General features: G+C 48.9%; 4 protein-coding genes across 4 annotated transcripts; 1 reads left to right on the top strand and 3 right to left on the bottom strand.

Annotated features, from left to right (window-relative positions):
- The first annotated feature begins 3976 nt into the window (after positions 1 to 3976).
- On the top strand, positions 3977 to 8500 carry B0J16DRAFT_302278 (uncharacterized protein). Its single transcript, XM_046124628.1, has 2 exons — positions 3977 to 4448; positions 4591 to 8500. Exons 1-2 carry the CDS (start codon positions 4348 to 4350, stop codon positions 8111 to 8113), a joined length of 3624 nt encoding a protein of 1207 aa, XP_045984603.1. The 5' UTR covers positions 3977 to 4347; the 3' UTR covers positions 8114 to 8500.
- Positions 8491 to 10547, bottom strand: B0J16DRAFT_99488 (uncharacterized protein). Its single transcript, XM_046134817.1, has one exon. The coding sequence runs from the start codon at positions 10103 to 10105 to the stop codon at positions 8816 to 8818; it is 1290 nt and encodes a 429-aa protein (XP_045984602.1). The 5' UTR covers positions 10106 to 10547; the 3' UTR covers positions 8491 to 8815.
- A 442-nt stretch (positions 10548 to 10989) lies between these two features.
- On the bottom strand, positions 10990 to 11897 carry B0J16DRAFT_382557 (uncharacterized protein; the record flags this gene model as incomplete). Its single annotated transcript, XM_046131250.1, has 2 exons — positions 10990 to 11600; positions 11651 to 11897. The coding sequence occupies 2 exons, from the start codon at positions 11895 to 11897 to the stop codon at positions 10990 to 10992; spliced, it is 858 nt and encodes a 285-aa protein (XP_045984601.1).
- A 2203-nt stretch (positions 11898 to 14100) lies between these two features.
- On the bottom strand, positions 14101 to 16700 carry B0J16DRAFT_99419 (fungal-specific transcription factor domain-containing protein). Its single transcript, XM_046134815.1, has 2 exons — positions 16290 to 16700; positions 14101 to 16225 (listed from the first exon to the last, which is right to left on the bottom strand). Exons 1-2 carry the CDS (start codon positions 16447 to 16449, stop codon positions 14334 to 14336), a joined length of 2052 nt encoding a protein of 683 aa, XP_045984600.1. The 5' UTR covers positions 16450 to 16700; the 3' UTR covers positions 14101 to 14333.
- Between the last annotated feature and the right edge of the window lie 1056 nt (positions 16701 to 17756).

Genomic DNA, 17756 nt, shown 5'->3' with positions numbered 1-17756 from the left:
GACGAGGCGTGCGTAGATAGTACGGAGGTGCAAGTTTTGAGCATGTTTCCACTTGCCAGACTCTGCCTGCTAACCCTCGATGCAACATGGCTGGGTATCTTGGTCTAGATCTACGATGCCTGAAGATCGTTTTAGTTCGCTTTCTAGAAGCAACGTCAACACGTTTTCTTGTTTACGGTATAGTACTGTACGGTAGCGACAGCCTTGCCACGTTTTCTCTCCAGATTATTACCCTCTAGTTCCGGTCCTGGATCGGATGGTTGTCACTGACTAGGGGCTGTAGGTAAACCAGCTGTGCCTAGATACTAAAACGTTAGTAGAGTCTCATCAGTAGAGACAGATGTAATTTAATGTAATGTGATGTGATGCTAGCTCGCAAGCTTGTCCAAGTTGGTTAGAGTTGGTAATTTCTCCCGTGAGAGGTTTCGACCGCCTCGGCTGTATTCTGGGCGGGCTCAACTTGAATTGAATTGACATGAATCTTGCTGCGGAGATTAGTTAGATCAATACTGATCCACTCATTATGAAAATGAAGCAAAAGATCGAGTCGTGGACTTGGCTCGGTAAAGGATCTTGATATTAATTGGCGTGGTTTGATAGTGCCTTGCCCTGACTCGCAACTTCCGCGTCTCCGAGGGATCCATCCTGGCTGGCTCTTGAGGGTCCTGAGTCTTGAGTCTTGAGATCGATATAATTATTCCTTGGTCTAAAAAATTACCATAAACGGAAGAATTTCACAAGTCATGTCTTGCTGCTTGCTGCAATGATTTAGATGAAGCCTTGATCGGAGCCGCAGACTTCCGCTCACCAACATGACTAGGCATTCTAAGGATCCATGATTCCTACGCGTATTACTTATTTTGATGGTCAGACAGAGCCTGGTAGCAAATGACGTAAAATGTCTTGAAGCATGGGTTACATACTGTACAGTATATACTTTGTAGAATCAAGATGATGTGAAATCTCGTTACAAGCAGATGATATCCATCTATATCAATCAACTAGTTATGTCATTCAGACTAGGTAATAAAAGATGCGTCCTCACTGTTGTTGCCATTCAAGTACTAGTCAATCCAAACAATTCGAGTTTTGGTGTCAGTATTATCCGAGGCAACAAACCGAGGTTGAATGATTCGCGGCCCAAAGGGCTTGGCATTGGTGAAAACTTCCTGAGTAAACAGAAAAGCTTCCGCTGATCAATTCCGCTTCTTGTTAGTGAAGCTTCCCATACATAAATTATCCGTGCCAGTTCCCACATTGTCTCTGTAACCCCCACAGGCGATCTACGAAGCTAACAAGCTTCCATATCATTTCCACATCATGCCAAGCGTGCCAGAAGCAGGGCTGAATCGGTTGGTTGGTGGCAGAGTTTGGCCTCGTCATCGGCTATCGAGCTTAATCCCTTTTATTTTTCCAGGGTCTCTTCTCTCTGTCTGTGCGCTCCGCTGCAGTGCAGCCGTAAGCCGTAGCCCGTAGGCGCTGTAACAGTGCACTGTATCATACCGTACTCTGGGTACCTACAGCGGGCAGGTATCCGCAGTGGTCCAGCGCCCAGCAGCAGAAGCCCGGAGCGATTCCGTAGCGTAGCAGTGAAAAGTACCTACCGGACCGACGAGACTTGTTATCACACCTAAACAGTTAGGTCCCTTTTGTTTCTTTGGTGGGCACTTTCCTTGGAACTGATACATCCTTACTGAATATTGATAAAAGAAATTGAAAAGAGGATAATTTAGAGTTGGACAGGCAGGAGCGGGCCGTGCCCCTTCTGCAGTGCAGTGTGCAGCGGAAGCGCAGCGCAGCGCAGTGCAGCGGGCAGGTAGAGCACGCACACAGCAGGGCAGCCTACCTATGGAGGTCTAACAGTCCGGCGGCGTCTCGAGCAGGTGCTCACTGCAGCTCAGATCATTAAACCCGGTCTATTCACAGAGGTTAGGAAGGTGCATGCGAGGCCACTCGACCAGGAAGGATCAAGGCATTAGCATTGGCCCGGATTATGTCCGGAATCTACCAGGGACAGTACTGGGTTGTAGCTTCCATCCATCGAACACCAACCACTACCGTTAAGTACCTACCTACCTCGGATATTACTAACAGCTTGTCACAAACTTGGAAAGCAAAAGAGAATGCAAGATTGAATAACATAATATGCTGTCCTATCTGGTTAGAGGTAACACAAGACCAGGCGGGCAGTTCCTATCTAAGCATAGCTTCATCGTATCAGATCATATCATGAGATTCTAGACAAATGCCAAGATCTGTTGGCAACCCCAAATATGATTCAGCCTAATAACCTACATACGGCAGTCCCTGTAGACTAAGGTGCAGGCGGTTTCAGAGCAACACCCAACTGTCCCAACACAACCCAACCCAAGCCACCCAACACCAGGAATGGGCGTGTAACTCGGTTCGTCACATTCCACGCACAGAGCCATTATTAATTCCAGCTCAATATTCAGTTTTGTGTATTCTGCCACTTTAGTAGCGCTTAATAGTCGATGGTGTTGGTTATATCGGTAATAAATTGTGTCTTGGCATCGGAATGTTTACTTGATTGTCCATGCCCCGATGGGGCATCTTCACGGATGAGTATGTAATTAGTAACCTAATAATAGGTGGCAGATCTCGCCTCGGTAGCGAGTACAACCCAACATGGCAACCAGGATGACAAGGTACCCAGGTAGTCTAAGGGTTGCACAGCATATCTTTAAAAATCACTGGTTGGCTGGTTATACGCAATCGTAAGTTTACCAAGGAAAACACCACACAAGGACAAAGAATTCTTTGAGAAGTAGTTGCATAGTGGATAACCCTAGCCAACACGCAATATTATCTAGTAACGATTACGTCCTCCAAGACTGATAAACCAGAGTTACTGTATCCATACACGAGCATGTGAATATTCCTCACCAGCAAGTGCATGAAGAATGAAACGGTAACATACATCTTATTGCCTCTTGCAGATCTTTGTGCGCAGAGGCACAGCTCTTGGGTTGCACTCATCCTTTGATGATGAGGCAGTGACATCGAAGATGGGCATCAAAGATGCATAGACGACCTTTGGAAAGACCGATGTATTGTACTATACACAAATCAACAAACCAACAGCATCGCCTGTATTGACTTGATTGGGCGGTGCGTATTTCCCCCTCCCCTCAAATCTGCTGCGAACACACGGAGGATAATCGGCATTGAACAGAGAAGGAGAAGCACCTCAGATGTCAAGACAGCCAATCAATAGGTCCATCGCTCCAACGGAACAACGGACTCCGGACAACCTCACGCGAGTCTCTCTAGTAGACGATGAGTTCATATCAATTGTCTTTGACCCACCTATTTGATATCGTTCTAGACCATTGCATGCCTCAGGCTATAGATTCCCTGTACCATGCATATTCAGCTGTCTTGTAAGCGCCTCCCTCGGGAGGTATTATGTTCTTGAACTAACTGTATCTGGACCTTTTGTATCAGAAATGCGCCACTTGAACCTTCTTATTCCAACAGACGTTGGATTGAGAATCGGTTTCCTTTTGATCCATACAGAGTGCGCTGAACATCCTGCATAAGAAGGATATCGAGTTTATGGCAGGTGGAGCAAATTCATCTCGATCTTGGAGATGAATGTTTAATCACGATATAAGAACACTGATAACCCAAAGCTCACAAGAACTTATTTAGTCTCATTCGCACATATTGTTGACTATAGAGCTCTTGACAGTCGTCAATTCTCGCATTCAGCTCTTGAACTACAACGACCCGTTAACGCGCCCCGTGTACCAAATATGGTATGCATCCATCATCCATAGTGAGGAGGCGCTGTCCGCGGGCAGTCAGCCAATGTGCATATGCAGTCTCTTCAGTGATCGGTTTCAGGGGTTGATAGCGAACACAGCCGGTTTGTCGCTTGGGTTTGGGTAGGACGCCGATCGCCTGTGAACGAGTCTCCCTTTACCCCAAATTTTCAGCTGTCTCTTTCCGTATTTTGAAGACATTGAATTGATATTTGTTTTCTTTCAACACGTATAGCATCGCGCATATCAGTCGTCTTTGTTCTGAGGGTTTACCGTACCTCTGTTTAGTGCTTACATCTAGCCATACCATTCCTTTTTCCACAGCCAAAAAAGACCCGCCATCGTCACGTCTCAGCCCAAGGAAGCCTCAGCCACACTCCCAAAGAGTCCAGACACAACCAACCAACCAATTCGATTCTAAGATCTACAGCCGCAAACACAACGCCCACGACTCAACTTCCTCCTCTTATTGTCTCGTGTCGTCTTTACAAGCCTCACTGCGATTCATCAATCAGATTGATATGCTCGCTGCTTTCCCTCCGTAGAGCGACAAAGCGTCATGGACGCGTCGGCAACCGACATCCGTCGCTCGAGTATCGAGAAGATGCCCATTCCTCCAACTCCGCCTTTCGATAACCTGCCCGACGAGATCATCGAACAGTAAGTAGCTCTTGGCCTTATTAACAGACTTGTACCTCAGCTCTATTTGCGCGCACTGACAATCGATTCAATATCATCGATTGTCAAAGCACTGGTCCTCATCTCCTATTATCATGTGCTAACGCTCCCGCCTCACAACCAGGATACTTCGACTCGCCGATCCCAACGGTTTCGCGTCCCTTATACTCCTCAACCGCAAATGGAGAGCCGTTTCTCAACGGGCTCATCTCTATCGTGACCAGTTATCAGCATGTCCTTCATACTCAGCAAGCCACCCCACCATCCCTCCTTTCGATGATGACAAACTTCCCGAGTTACGGCGGCTTTTCGCCCGCGAAGTTAAAAGGAACCTATTCGAAGCATACCTAAGACCCAAGGAAACAACTTTCAAGCTTATCTCTACGTCCATCAGTTCCTCGTCATGTCCCGGAGGCGAGGGCATGCAGTACAGCACATCTCCGAAAGGGCACCACCTCCTAGCCTACAACTCGGGTAGGATTTATGTGATTGATCTGAGAGGAAATGCTCTCGAAGTGAAGAGGGAATTTAAAATCCTGCGTCGGCCTGTTGCAGCTTGCATCAACGACAAAGGCACTATATTGGCTGTTTTGTCTACTGAGATGCAGGTTGACCTCTATGACTTATTGCAAAATCCACCTAAAAGAGCACAGTCTATAATTCTTGATAACACTCCTCGAACGATTGCCCTTTCCCCATGCGGGTCGGTTCTGGCGGCGGCATATGAAGGGGGCATCGAGGTATCGTCCTTGCGACCAGATGCCTTAGCTACCGACCGAAGAGCTGTCAAATGCGATGCTGTCGACGCCTTATCTTTTTCATTTGACGGAACTCAAATCCTTGGAACTACGATTCATTCCTCGTCACCCAGTACTGTCATCATTACAGCGCCGTACTACGACCCCGGCCCTCACATGTCTGAAGACAACTTGAGCCCTCTATGGACGACATCGATTCTGTTTCCCAACACCAGCCGAGACTGCAGCCATGCTGTTCTGCTTCAGGACGGACACGAAGAGGAAGCGAGTTGGACTTTCACCTACGATCGAAGTTTTGAGACATTCCGGGCCGTTCGAATCGATGATCTTAGAAATGGGACGACATACTTTACAGGACCTGTACCGAGTGCATCGTCGCAAGCCAGCCTTATCCCATCAACCCTTCCTGCTACGACATATCGAGGTGAATTAGTGTCAGCCGGGTTCCAAGGGAAGGAGGTCTGGATTTATGGCGTGCCCGAGGATTTGGATGCAGTACCAGACAGCTCGTCGTTGTCAAATGATGGTTCATCATCTGGCCTTGGACGACAGAACAGCGATCGCAGTGCTACATCGCGACGGGCGTCGACTCGAGCTAGAGATACCGAAGGTGGTCGGGTGCCGAAATGGCAGATCTTGTGCGACAAGCTAAGGAACACCTTTATTTCCGGCTTCAAAGTTGCGGAGCTTGCAGATGTCAAGACAGTGAAATGGGCTGCAGATTACGGTAACTCTTCGGCCCAAGAACGACTGGTGATCGCCGCAAGAGGAGTTGGCGCACCACGACTGGTTACCGAGGAGGAAGATATGGATTTTGTAGACGGTGGTCGCGTTACACTGTTGGACTTTGACTACGGCATTGCCAACGGAACCAAATCGGAGGTGACTATCGAAGTTGGCACCGATCACCCCGAGATATTGGAAGAAGAGCAACGTGATCTTGCGACCGAGGTCGCCATTGTTCGACGGAGGACTGTTGCTCAGAAACGAGGTGGTCGTGGTGGGTCGTCTTTACTTCGAGCTGCTACATCTGCTTCACGACCCCGTGCTACTCTTGAAGTTCCCGAGGTATCGAGTGTTGCACGAGTAACACAGAGCGAGCACATCGACGACGACGATGATGACCCTTTACTTCCTCGGAGGATTGGCCGGCTTCCCCCAACTCAATCCACAGCGCGGCGAGATGTCGAGCCTGTTAGTCCCGATGATGAAGATGTACTATCGATGGAGCAGATGGAGGCATTGGATGCTCCATATGCACATGCCAGTCCTCGTTCACAGACAACACTTCGTCGTGCTGCGACTGCTGCTGCCGTCGACAGATCCCTACATCCTCGGACGGCAGACGGGCGGCGCATCGAATATCGTCGTGCTGATGGTCGAAGAGAACATCCTCATGAGAGTGATGCCGATAACTGGGTACCTCCTCCACCCCCTTATCAGAAGGAGGATCCGGGTCCAGATCTGCCAGCCTTTATGCGCGGTCCATCTGTTGCACCAATCGCACTTGGGGGCGCATCTGCGCCAGCCCCTTCCTCTATACCTCCTGTGCCAGCATTGCCATCTCATATAGCAACTGGCTCTAGCACCCCTCAATCTGCCGACTCGAAGGGCGAGAACCATACAAGCACTACGTCTCAGAGGCCGCCAGTTCAGCATACAGCGAGCGATCCAAATGCGCTGAGCCGACCTCCGGGCTTCGATACGACTCAAACGAGCGTGAACCCACCGGCAACGCAAGACGAGGATGTTGATCTCTACGACGCAACTCCACCTAGTTCACCGCGACAGACAGCGGCCCAGCCTACAGCGGAGACCTCTGAGGCGAGAGCACGACAGGCTTCAGTTTCATCAGCTGTCTCTGCCATAACATCTACATTCAGGGCTGCTCCTGCCAACACCACAAATGAAGATCCTTCGCCATCGCCGCTACACACGCCACTACATACCGATATCTCAGCTCATGACCACTTTGGTCCAGGTCCTCGATTGCCAGCGGTCAACGTGGAGCCTGTGCTTTCGGCCGCATCTGTGGCCCAGCCTGAGCCAGACTTAGCGCCCAGGGTCAGGCGGTTATCCAACGCTCAGACTTGGCCCCGGGTTACAGGCCCTGGGCCCGATCATATCACCAACCCGGCAGATGGGTTTCCATTCCCGATGTCTGCAACTGCCGAGCCATCTACGGATGAGTCGATGTCGGGTCTGCCCCCTCTGCCTAGTTCGAGTCAACTTGCAAGCTTAAGCAAAAGAGTCAGTCAGGGTAACCCCAGACGCTTCTCTGGGGGATTCCAGGTCCCGAGACGACCTGTCGGAAGTTTCGATGGCAGTGCATACATATCGAACTCCATGCCTGACTCCCTGTCAGCAGGCCCATCAAATCCTGGTCATCTTGAGCCCGATCAACCTCTTATTATTAGTACTCCTAGAGGTGTATCAGGAGCATTTGACTCGCCAAGCCGTCAAACATCTGGCCGGAGGAATGAACCTCCTTTGTTAGCGCCGATTCCTCGGCATCCACGCCCGGTCCCTGGGTCTAACCAGCGGCCGACTGTGGAGCGTCTCGAGACGATCTACAGTATTGCCTCTTCCCACGGAGGCAACCCACCGGCCTTTCCACTGCCCAACGGGCAAGTACCTGCCTGGCTGAATGCTCCTCCGGTACCTGTGACAAGAACTTCGCCCACAGTGACTCGCCGGCCAAGTCGTGCTGAGCGAAGTGCCGCTAAGAACATCAAGGATGCTAAGAAACGCGGCTGGTCAGCCAAGCCCAAGAAGAAGAAAAAGAAGGCAACAGATGCTGCGAGCAGTGCCGGCTGGACAGACATATCAACCGGCTCTGGAGAAAAGGAAAAGGACAAAGACAAGGACAGGAAATGCATCGTCATGTAAAGACAGTTGCATACACAAATTGGCTATACTAAAAGAGGAGGATAAGAAGATAATAGCCAGGCAATGGCGTCACATATGCGGATTTTGGATGCTTGATACTTGGTTACGCACACACATACCCAATCGTTACATGATGTTTTCTTTAGTTTGCTTCGTTCTATCTATTCGCTCTCTGCGTTTACTTGATATCGTGTGGTAGGATGGCATAGCGTGTTCTGTTATAGTTTGGGATTCGAGAGCAAAAACGGCGAACGGAACGTGCTAAAAGAGAAGAACAAAGGGTTTGGATCTCGGGATTATTTGCATTCGCGTTCATATTTACCCCTATATAATCAAAGATATACACATTTTTGGACTTTAGACATCAGTAGTTGTGACATACTTTTCACATCATTTGAGTGCAGCTCAACAATATGAATGAATATTCGCATACCATTTCAAACTAATCTTCATTTTTCAAAGTCTTTTAACAAAGAATAGCCAACATTAAAACAAAAACAGTAAGGCTTTACAAAAGCCAAGGGTATAAACGACAGCTACTCCATCCCATTTATGCAACCGCAACGCCATTTGTAGCGTGTTATCTATGTACGTAACAAGACGACTCCATCATGCACAGCATATGGCGTTATCTGAGTTCTCTATTAGTGAGAGAGATGATCTCTATATGACATTTAAGGAAAAGTGTTGGAGGGAATGTGCTTAGATCCTGGGTGTTGTTCCAGGGACATAAGGCTTTCCTCTGCGCACAGCGCCGAGATCAGCTTCGTCCATGAGATCTGTAAAAGTGGTTGCTCGTGTCAGAGGACGAGGCTTGACAATAGTGCTTGGGTCTGCGAAGATGTCGATGTTCTCTGTGCTTGGCTCACGTTGGAGTTCAGGGGTAGATGGCTGACGATAACCGTACGAAGAAGCCTTCATGGCGCGAATGGGTGGTAGACGAACGTTCCCATGGCGAAGAGACTCTTCGTTGTCGGCAGAACTGGGTTGAGCGTTGGGTGATGGGTTAGGTGAGTCGAAGGGATTGGGTATAGAGATGCGAATGCGAGGAGGGGGAGCGTGAAGGCGATTGCTAGCGTTGGAAAACTGACGTGCAGGGACAGGCACGATACTTGTACGCTGGGTAGAAGGAGTCTTGAGAATGAAGTCGGCGCGGTAGGAGTTCGGTTGGCTGATGGGTTCGGAGATGATGTTTCCAAAGGAGGCGTCGCTGTTGGCTCGACGGCCGTTGCCATAGATGTGGCTGCCCTTTTCTGAACCAGCTGCTTCGCGCTTGTTTTGACGACGGACGTAGAGAAAGATGACGATGGCGATGACGAGGAGTATGATGCAACCTCCCACTACACCGCCGACAATGGACGTTGTAGCAGGGCCCGAGTTGTCAGACTTGGACTCATTATCTTCATCATCATTGGAGTCTGAGCTCTTGTCGGACCCAGCTCCAACTGCCTCTGTTGGCTCAGCACTCGCTGAAGGTGCAGCACTGATAGAGATAGTTTCGATTTCCCCAGTGGCAGTGGTTACCGCGCTGGGCACAGGAGTAGAAGTCTCGTTGGGAAGCTCGGCATCCTTTGGGATATCAGTCTGATCTTTGTCGATAACGCACTGGTCGTCCTCGCATGAGTATCCAAAAGGACAGCACTTCTTGCCGCACTTTTCAAGTGCAAGATTGAATACTATCGTCTTGACTGGTGCATTTGGGAATTCCTTTTGGTCTTGACCTCGGATATCGCAGGTAATAGGTTGAATGACATTGCAGGTTTGACCCTTGGGGCAACATACTGCTGTTGTCTTGCCAGCAAGGAGTTTGCACGAGTTGCCATTCGGACAGCAAAAGTTGGCGATATCACTATTGCATGAAGTCTGGTCGGCGTCGCAAGTGTCTTCCCGAGCGAAGATACGAGTAGCAGGGAGGGCAGAGACGGTAGAGGCGCAGAGAGTTGTGAGGAGTAGAACCCGTAAGGGCGCAGGAAGTCTAGCCAAAACCATCATCTGGCGTTGTTGGTTATGTAAGTTAAGTTGATGTTGTTGGTAGTTGCAGTTGATATTGCAGCGGATATTATTGTTGTTGGTTGCGTGGTTCAGAGTATGCTAGTGTGTTATAACATGCAGAGTGAAAGAGGAAGAAGTTTGTCAAGTCAAACACAACCAGCGCGTGTGACCAAGATGTAGTGGATGAAACAGCTGAACAAGCGATTCTTTTTGTTTGATTGTTTCTGGTAGAGCAGTTGAAGTGAGGAACTAGAACAGTAGATACAGAGGGAGAACAAGTAAAAGAGGGAGAACAAGGGTAGACAAAGGCAGACCAGGCCAGGCCATGAGGTCACTTTCACCAACTCACTACAATGAATGACCTTGTTCTCCATTGCCGCCTTGTCCGTTGAGGACCATCTCGACCCATTCAACCACGATATTTCAAGCTCAATTGTCGCATGGGCGGTTGCATACCAGATGTCGAGAGCCAGTCAGAGAACCCTGTCGCTGGACACGCGCTGGGGGGATGAGGCTGTGTCCATAGAATCAGACCTGTACTAGAACCTACTAGACAGTAGAAAAAAGAAAATGGGTCTATCTTTGCCAGATTGTTTGACGATAGTGTTGCCATGGTTGAGACAATTGGTCTAAGTGAAGTCAAAGGTTGTGGTTGGCTTGAGTCTCAGAAGTTGTTAAGCGCGCGGCGAAGAGGGACGGTGATTGGTTGAGGTACAAGTAAGTGACCGCTAAAGGCCAGTGAATTTTTAGCGGTGGAGGGGCTTGTCTCAGGCGCTGAACATGGTGGCCAAGCGCTGATGATGGGCGCGTAGTTTTCTAGACTTGGGTCGAGATCCAATGAAATGCTTCAATCGATAATTACTAAGTATGCAATACTGTCTAAGTTAATGAACAGGTTGAGCGTAGCCCAATGTCGATTCCCTAGCTTCAGCCCAATCCATTATACTTTGCCAGTCATAGCAAGAATGACTCTTCGCGTTCCCTAAGATGAACTGTGATCCATCCGTATCCCTGAAGACATGCATAGCAGCAGGACTAAGATCAGGCCGACACTGAAGACTCTGTCGAACATGGTTCATGCAGTGATAAAGATGGTCCTTCTCAGCAGCGTCAATAGAACTTTGCGGACGTTCGTATCTCTTCTTCATGTTCATCTCTCCGTAGTAGTCTTTATCAAATTGCTTCCTGACCATGTTGAGACAGTGAAGATTATGGAACACGTCGAGTGCGCCGTGGTATTGACCAGTCATTGGGTGCCTATCATTTGGTGAGAATGATAGAGCTGGGTTCATTGCTATTTCTTCTTCGCTGACAGCGGGATATTGGTAGTGAAGAAGCTTCTCCCATGCTGCATCGATTGCAGGGCTTGGAGGACCAAAGTATAGTGGTAGCGAAGGGTTCATTTCCCGATAGACTTTGTGACTGGTGGTATTGTATTGGAGGAGATCGTCAAAGTTGATTGTCTTGAGCTTCAGCGGTACTGCTTCTCTCGAAACTGTAGATATTTAGTTAACACCCCATCGTATATCATATACACCAACGTACCGAAATCTGCAGGATATCTGTTACTCCCACATCTCTCAAGTAGATCTTTGGTCCCATACCAAGTTCCTGATACTGCAGCGATCCAAACGACATTCGACGCTATCAAAAGCATCACCAAGAATGTCTTTGTGCACGTTTCTTTTCGTTTGCTCTTTCGGGGTTGTTCGGAGATAAGTCCAATACTGGCTTCGTTGTTATACTCATCGTTGCTGGAACGGCCTTCTTTTGGGTCTTGGTTATAAGCCATCATCACTGAAGAATATTTTGAATCGATTAACTAAGTCATCTTATTTATCAAGAATTGCTGAGGTTTCCCCAGAATTTGTAGTTGTTCATTGTTGAGGGCCGTGTTATCCGGTGTAGAGCGCCGTTGACGTCGTCTCCAACTCTAACTTCGGTAACTAGGTGCCCAAAATATCTTTGGAGTTGACGATATCGCTCAATTATTTTGTCATCAACGTTGGAGCCGTTGAACTAAAAGTTAACTAAAACTGTTCAACTACGTCAAAGACAACTGGCGGTGGGCTGCCTCTCTTCACATTTGCTTGTTTCAACAATTGATACCAAGATATCACGTGTAAATTTTGAAGATTGTCAAGAAAACAAAGACCAATCATGAAACAAACGTCGTTGATCTTCCTAGTCACGAGAACAAAGCCTCAATGCGTTGTCTAGTCCAAGCATTCTTAGGTTGTTCTCCATAGACCCTCAAGACCCCTACAAGTTAGTTGGATGACTCACTGTACCCATGAATATAGAGCTCTATAACCGCTGTATTATCCCTCCCCCATCGTCTTTATATCCGTAGCTCGACCTATAACAAACTACCCATGTCTCTTATTCGCTTTTCTTCCCTGTCGCTTTCTCCTCTCACGCGCAGAAACACATCTTGCAAATCAAATCCAGATTCGCCTAGACCAAGTTAGACCTCGGCAGAGGCAAAAATGTACACGTCTGTCTGATCTTCCTTCTTTTATCCCCTGTGAAATTTCCTCTCCTCTTACTGTACACTACACTACACTAAAAGTCTGCCTTGGGGGGCGTGTAAGTCACCAGAGCCAATTGCTTCACGCACTGTCTTGAAGCCCTGGACAAGCAACGTTTTCGCCTCTTTCTCGCCCTTTTTACTGCATGCAGTATATATTCGTAAATACGTGTTCAGCTTTTATCTAGCTATACTGCTGCGCTCTGCGCTGCGTTGCTGTGTTGGTCCCTCTCTGTGTTGCTCGCTACAATGCACTGCGACAACCCTTCGGGTACTAGGCACGACGGGACGGTTAAGATACTGCATGCATCAAGCTTCGTGAATAAAATGAGGCTTCATAGATAACCAATTTGTTTCCTCATGGTATATATAGGAAGGTAATGAATTGTACTCGCACTGCATTTGCATAGCATGGCATAGCATGGCATGGCATACCATTGCATTCGGGCGTCCGCTCTTCGCATCCGCTACAGGGGAAAGGCCTCAATTCTAACGCGCCTGTGTTGCTTAATTCCATCGCTGTACCTGTAACCACCTGCATTATCCTGCAGTGCATTCATGCATACATATCTTCTTGCATCTCGTAAACGCCCTCAATGAAACCCTCCCCACAGAAACAAAAGATGCAGTGTAGCAGCTCTCTCCTCTTCCCCGAATCTTCATGGTGTGATGATGCTTACCTACTTGCCAGGGAACAAGGATCTCACAAATAAGCAGAGAACAAAAAGAACCATCGGATTTGGACGATATCATCTAATCAGAGCGAGGCATTAATTCCTCTTCCAGTTGTGCCTCTCGGTCTGGGTGTCCCCTTTCAGAGACTTGCAGACAAGCACCGAAAAGTTCCCAAGTCAAATGGTGTCATGTTACATGATCAGATTCTCAGTCTCTCTTCATTGTGTTAGCGAGGAAACAATCAAATGCAGTAGCCAGTGTCCAATTGTAGCAGCAATATGCTTTGTTTCATTGTCAACCTTGTTAGGTACCTAGATATCGTATACCACCCATCATAAAACATCCTTTCTGGGAGCTAGCCCATGTCCAGCTTCCCAGAGCCTTTCTTTTCGTATCATCATCATCCCATCCCCCACAGCCCATACCATTGCCCGCTTGGTATCATAAAAAACAAAAAGCAACAGCGAGTGAATCCGAGTCTCAGTCGCTTCCATCCAATAGACTAACATGTAATGCGGCATCCTGTTGCCGCCCCATTTGTTCCTGCATATGGTCATGACTCTTCCTCATGCTTCTCCTCCCGCTAATCAACCAATGCATGTCCGTAACGCCTCGTCCCCTCCAATCAACTGTATCCAAAATGTGTCGAGATGTGGTGTGTCCAAGTGTCGCTCTTTGTAATCCACTTCCATCTCAAAACGCCTTGCGGCTTCCTCTAGTGACCCATCCCAGTGGGTATCATTGTATATGAAGTGAAAAAATAAAAGAAAATAAAGAAAGAAATATCTCTATCCGTTCGAGAGAGACAAGAAAATGAACGATAAAGCCTCGTATAGAACTCGGAAGTCGTACTTCCAATCCTGGTCCTCGACGGCTGGCAAATGCCTGCTTCGCCTTATGAGGTGGCCCTGGCCGCTCTCATGGAATTGAAGAGAAAGGTTAGATTAGAACTTGATGGTTTCACCCAGCATCGCTCCTACTACCATTCATAGGCCAGCCAAGAAGGTTTGGTAGGAGCAGTGCTCAGATCAACAAAAAGTCCCATCCTTTCGATTCCATGACATCCCGCCAGTGGATGTGAAGCTGGGCCGCCTCAGACGTCGTGGACCCGGGTGTGCTAACGCCCGAGAGGCTATCATTCTGAGCCCACACCTCGTGTAGGAGGGTGGAAACACGTCCCATGGTGCCAAATCGAGCTGCATCACCGAGCTGAGCAAGGCGATCTTCAAAGAAAGCTCGGAATGTGCTACCAGGGACGCTGGTGGAACCGCCAATGAGGTAGACCCAAGCAAGGTTGCGGTCAAATCCATTGGGGCCCGAGGGAATGTGCTGAAGCACGTTTGTCAGCTTCTCAACCAGTCCCATGGTGGAAGGTTGTCTGGGGTTGAAGCCAGGAACCAGGCTGCAGAGGTAGATGCGCGCAGCAATGCGGAAGGCCATGGTCATGTTCTTAGAAAGCTGCTTGGGTGAAAGGCTTCCGTTGGCGTTGAAGGGCATCTTGGGGCCCGCGTCTCCCATCTCGGTCAAGCTGATCTGCTCACCGAGGGCAGAAACATGCTGGCAGAGAGTGAAGTCATCCATGCCGTCCTTCTTGAGGGACTCGAGGCAGGCGATCTCAGAGATGAGGTACATGACTCGGTCTTCACAACCCATAAGCTCGCGCAGTCCAAGACTAGGGTTGAACTGAGAAAGGTGCTTCTCGCGGTAAGTGTGAGCAAAGGTTGGTGATCTACCCTTCATGGTAGCGCCAAGAATGTCGATCCATGAGGACAGAGACATGTTGAAGGGAGTTTGCATGGAAGCTCGGGTAGGGTCAGTGACCATGCCAGGCAGGTCAAGCTTCTGCACCAAGCTGATGGCAGCTTGGAAGTGCTGGTGCCATGGGATGTCCAACAAACCGTCATCATAGCGACCGACGACGGACTGGAAGAAGATGAGACCGAGAGTTGCCTCGAGAATTTGCTGGTGGTTCTCATCCTTCTTGAGTGCCTCGCAAAGAGCCCAGATAGTAGCATAACGATGTCGCATAATATCATTGTCAAGGTCCTCGGTAGAGGAGTTGGTATGCGACTTGAGGTGCTGGGCAGCAACACTCAAACAGCAGTGAAGGTAGGCGCTGTTTGACTGAAGAGCGGGGAGAACAAGATCGGAGCCGACTGAGCAGTGTTGGTTGGACTCGAGGATAGGGAAGATTGTTGGCAACACGAATTGGATGAAGTGATCCAACAGGCGCTGGTCGTTCTCATCAAGCTCAAGCTGAATCTGCCTCGACTCTGTTGAAGGACCGTGTGAAAAGTCGAAGAAGTTGCAGTTGAGTGTCTCTTCAGAGAGGGATTCCTTGCGCTCTTGGAACACCTGCTCGGCCCACTCACCATCCAGACCATGGGGAAGGACTGTACCGGCAGGAGGAGGAGTGTGGTAAGTGCTGAAGGTGGAGATGTGTGATTCGCGAACTGTAGGGACATCGTTGACAAACATTTGTCGCTCCGTCTTGACGTCGATCTCATATGGCGAGTAGCTACCAAACATGAACTCGGGGTGCATGGGCGCACCAAAGCCATACTCATTACTGCTTGGGGGGCTGTTGAAGTTGAAGGCAGCAGGGTATTGAGAGTCGATGGAAGCAGATCTTGTACGGTCGAGAGGATCAGTGAAGGTGGCTGATGTGGGAAGGGAGTGGGTGAGACCAGGAGGAGAGCTGGTGACAGAGTTCTGAATGTTGTGAGATGACTTCTCAGAGAGCTTCTTGCGCTTGATGATCATCTTGATGTCCTCCTTGTGCTTCCTTCGCATATCATTGTTGCTCCACCACATGGGTCGCTTGTACTCGCACTGCAAGCCGAGGTGCTTGCAGGCTGTGCACATAGGAGTTCCCTCGTCGCATTTCTTGCGTCGCAAACGGCAAGTGTAGCAGCCTGTGTAAGTGAGGTTAGCTTAAGTTTTTGGGTCGGGCACTGCCATGTGAGTGAGTGAACATACCTGTTCTTGAGCGACGGTGCATCTGAGTCTTGGTCTTGGGCTTGCCATTGCTGGCTTTGGAGGCCGGCTTGGCCTTTGCAGACTGAGATACAGTCATGTTGACGGTGTTCTCGGAAGCTCGCGAGACGCCTTTGCGATAGTCGGGGGGCAGCGTAGACATTTGTAGGCTACGATGCTGGACCGTAGAGTATTGGCGTGCTAGGGGACCAGGATGGGGTGTGTGATCTACAAGGGGGGAGTGGGACTGTGCAATCAGGGACCACCTGCGCACTGTACTTGACTTGACTTGATTTAGTGTGTGGAGTCGATCACTCCAAAAGGCTGAGAGACGAGAGGAGCAAAAAATCCAGAGCCAAGAGGTTGGGCGTTGAGAAACGTGACCGGGGGGGATATCGAATCCGAGTCTGTATCTTCCGTTTCAACAAGTCGAGAATTAAATTAGCGTAATTGTGTTTTTGTATCGGTCAAGATCAGTATGGATCTGAGCGAAATTTGTGGACAGTTGTGTAAGTGGCAACCAGGCCGACTCTATCAAACCACAACTGTAGTCGTTCGTTTCGTCCGTTCGTTCGGAAATTGTCCAAGGATTGACTGGTTCAAAGCAAGTCCGGCTTGCTCTTCACTGGAGATTGTTTGTAACAACAAAGATGTTCGGGCAGTAGATGAGGGTTGAGGAGGGCGGTAAGAGAGGAATGGAAAGGGGATCAAGAGAGCCTTTGGCGACACTTGGGATCTCTGAACACAACGAAGAAGAAAGAGGGTTAAATTCTTGGGCGGCTGCTGGAGGGCTAAATCCTTATATTTTGGCCGCTTCTCTCGCGGCCCTTCACACGTCGATTCGATGATGGCTTCCCATCGTCTTGTTGCTATTTTTGCATCATGCACACAGAACCTGCCATGGCACCAGAGGCAGCGACTGCGCTTAGAGAAGCCAATGAGAAGAGTCGCTCAAAGATAGTCTCTCTGCGTCCATCGGATCTCCACTCTAGGAATAGATGTGCACAAGACGGCATAGGGCGAGCAGGGATTCTGCAGTAGAAAGAGGAAAGTCGCGCATGGTGTGCCCATCCAGTTGTCCGTGGTCATGGCAAGCAGCCACTCTGCTTGCACCAAGAGCTCATCAAGAGGGGGGGCTGGATCCCTTTGCGATCTAGCTCTTCACGGGAGAACATGCGAGGCGGCGAGCTTTGACTTTCTGATTTGATTTGAGGCCATCCACTTGACCAAGACATTGACTAGTAGCAGATCATCCCCAGTTCAACTACCATTCAAGGTTCCCTAGCTAGGTTGAAATTATGTTTGCTATATTCAGTAGCATCTTGGGTAGTTTCTCATTCGCAGCATGTTTTCGAATCTCAGTTGATCAAGATTCTATGCAGCAGATCTGTGTCGTGGTCAGTATGGGCTGCTTCAACGAACCACTACCAATATTGGTTTCTAAACCAAGAAGCAGTAACACCCGCCATG

This window comes from Fusarium flagelliforme, assembly GCF_020744385.1.
Source record: "Fusarium flagelliforme strain FIESC 12 MPI-CAGE-AA-0113 chromosome Unknown B0J16scaffold_3, whole genome shotgun sequence".
NCBI classification, from domain to species: domain Eukaryota; kingdom Fungi; phylum Ascomycota; class Sordariomycetes; order Hypocreales; family Nectriaceae; genus Fusarium; species Fusarium flagelliforme.
The sequence above is the reverse complement of the archived record's forward strand: the minus strand, read 5'-3'. Positions and strand labels throughout refer to the sequence as shown.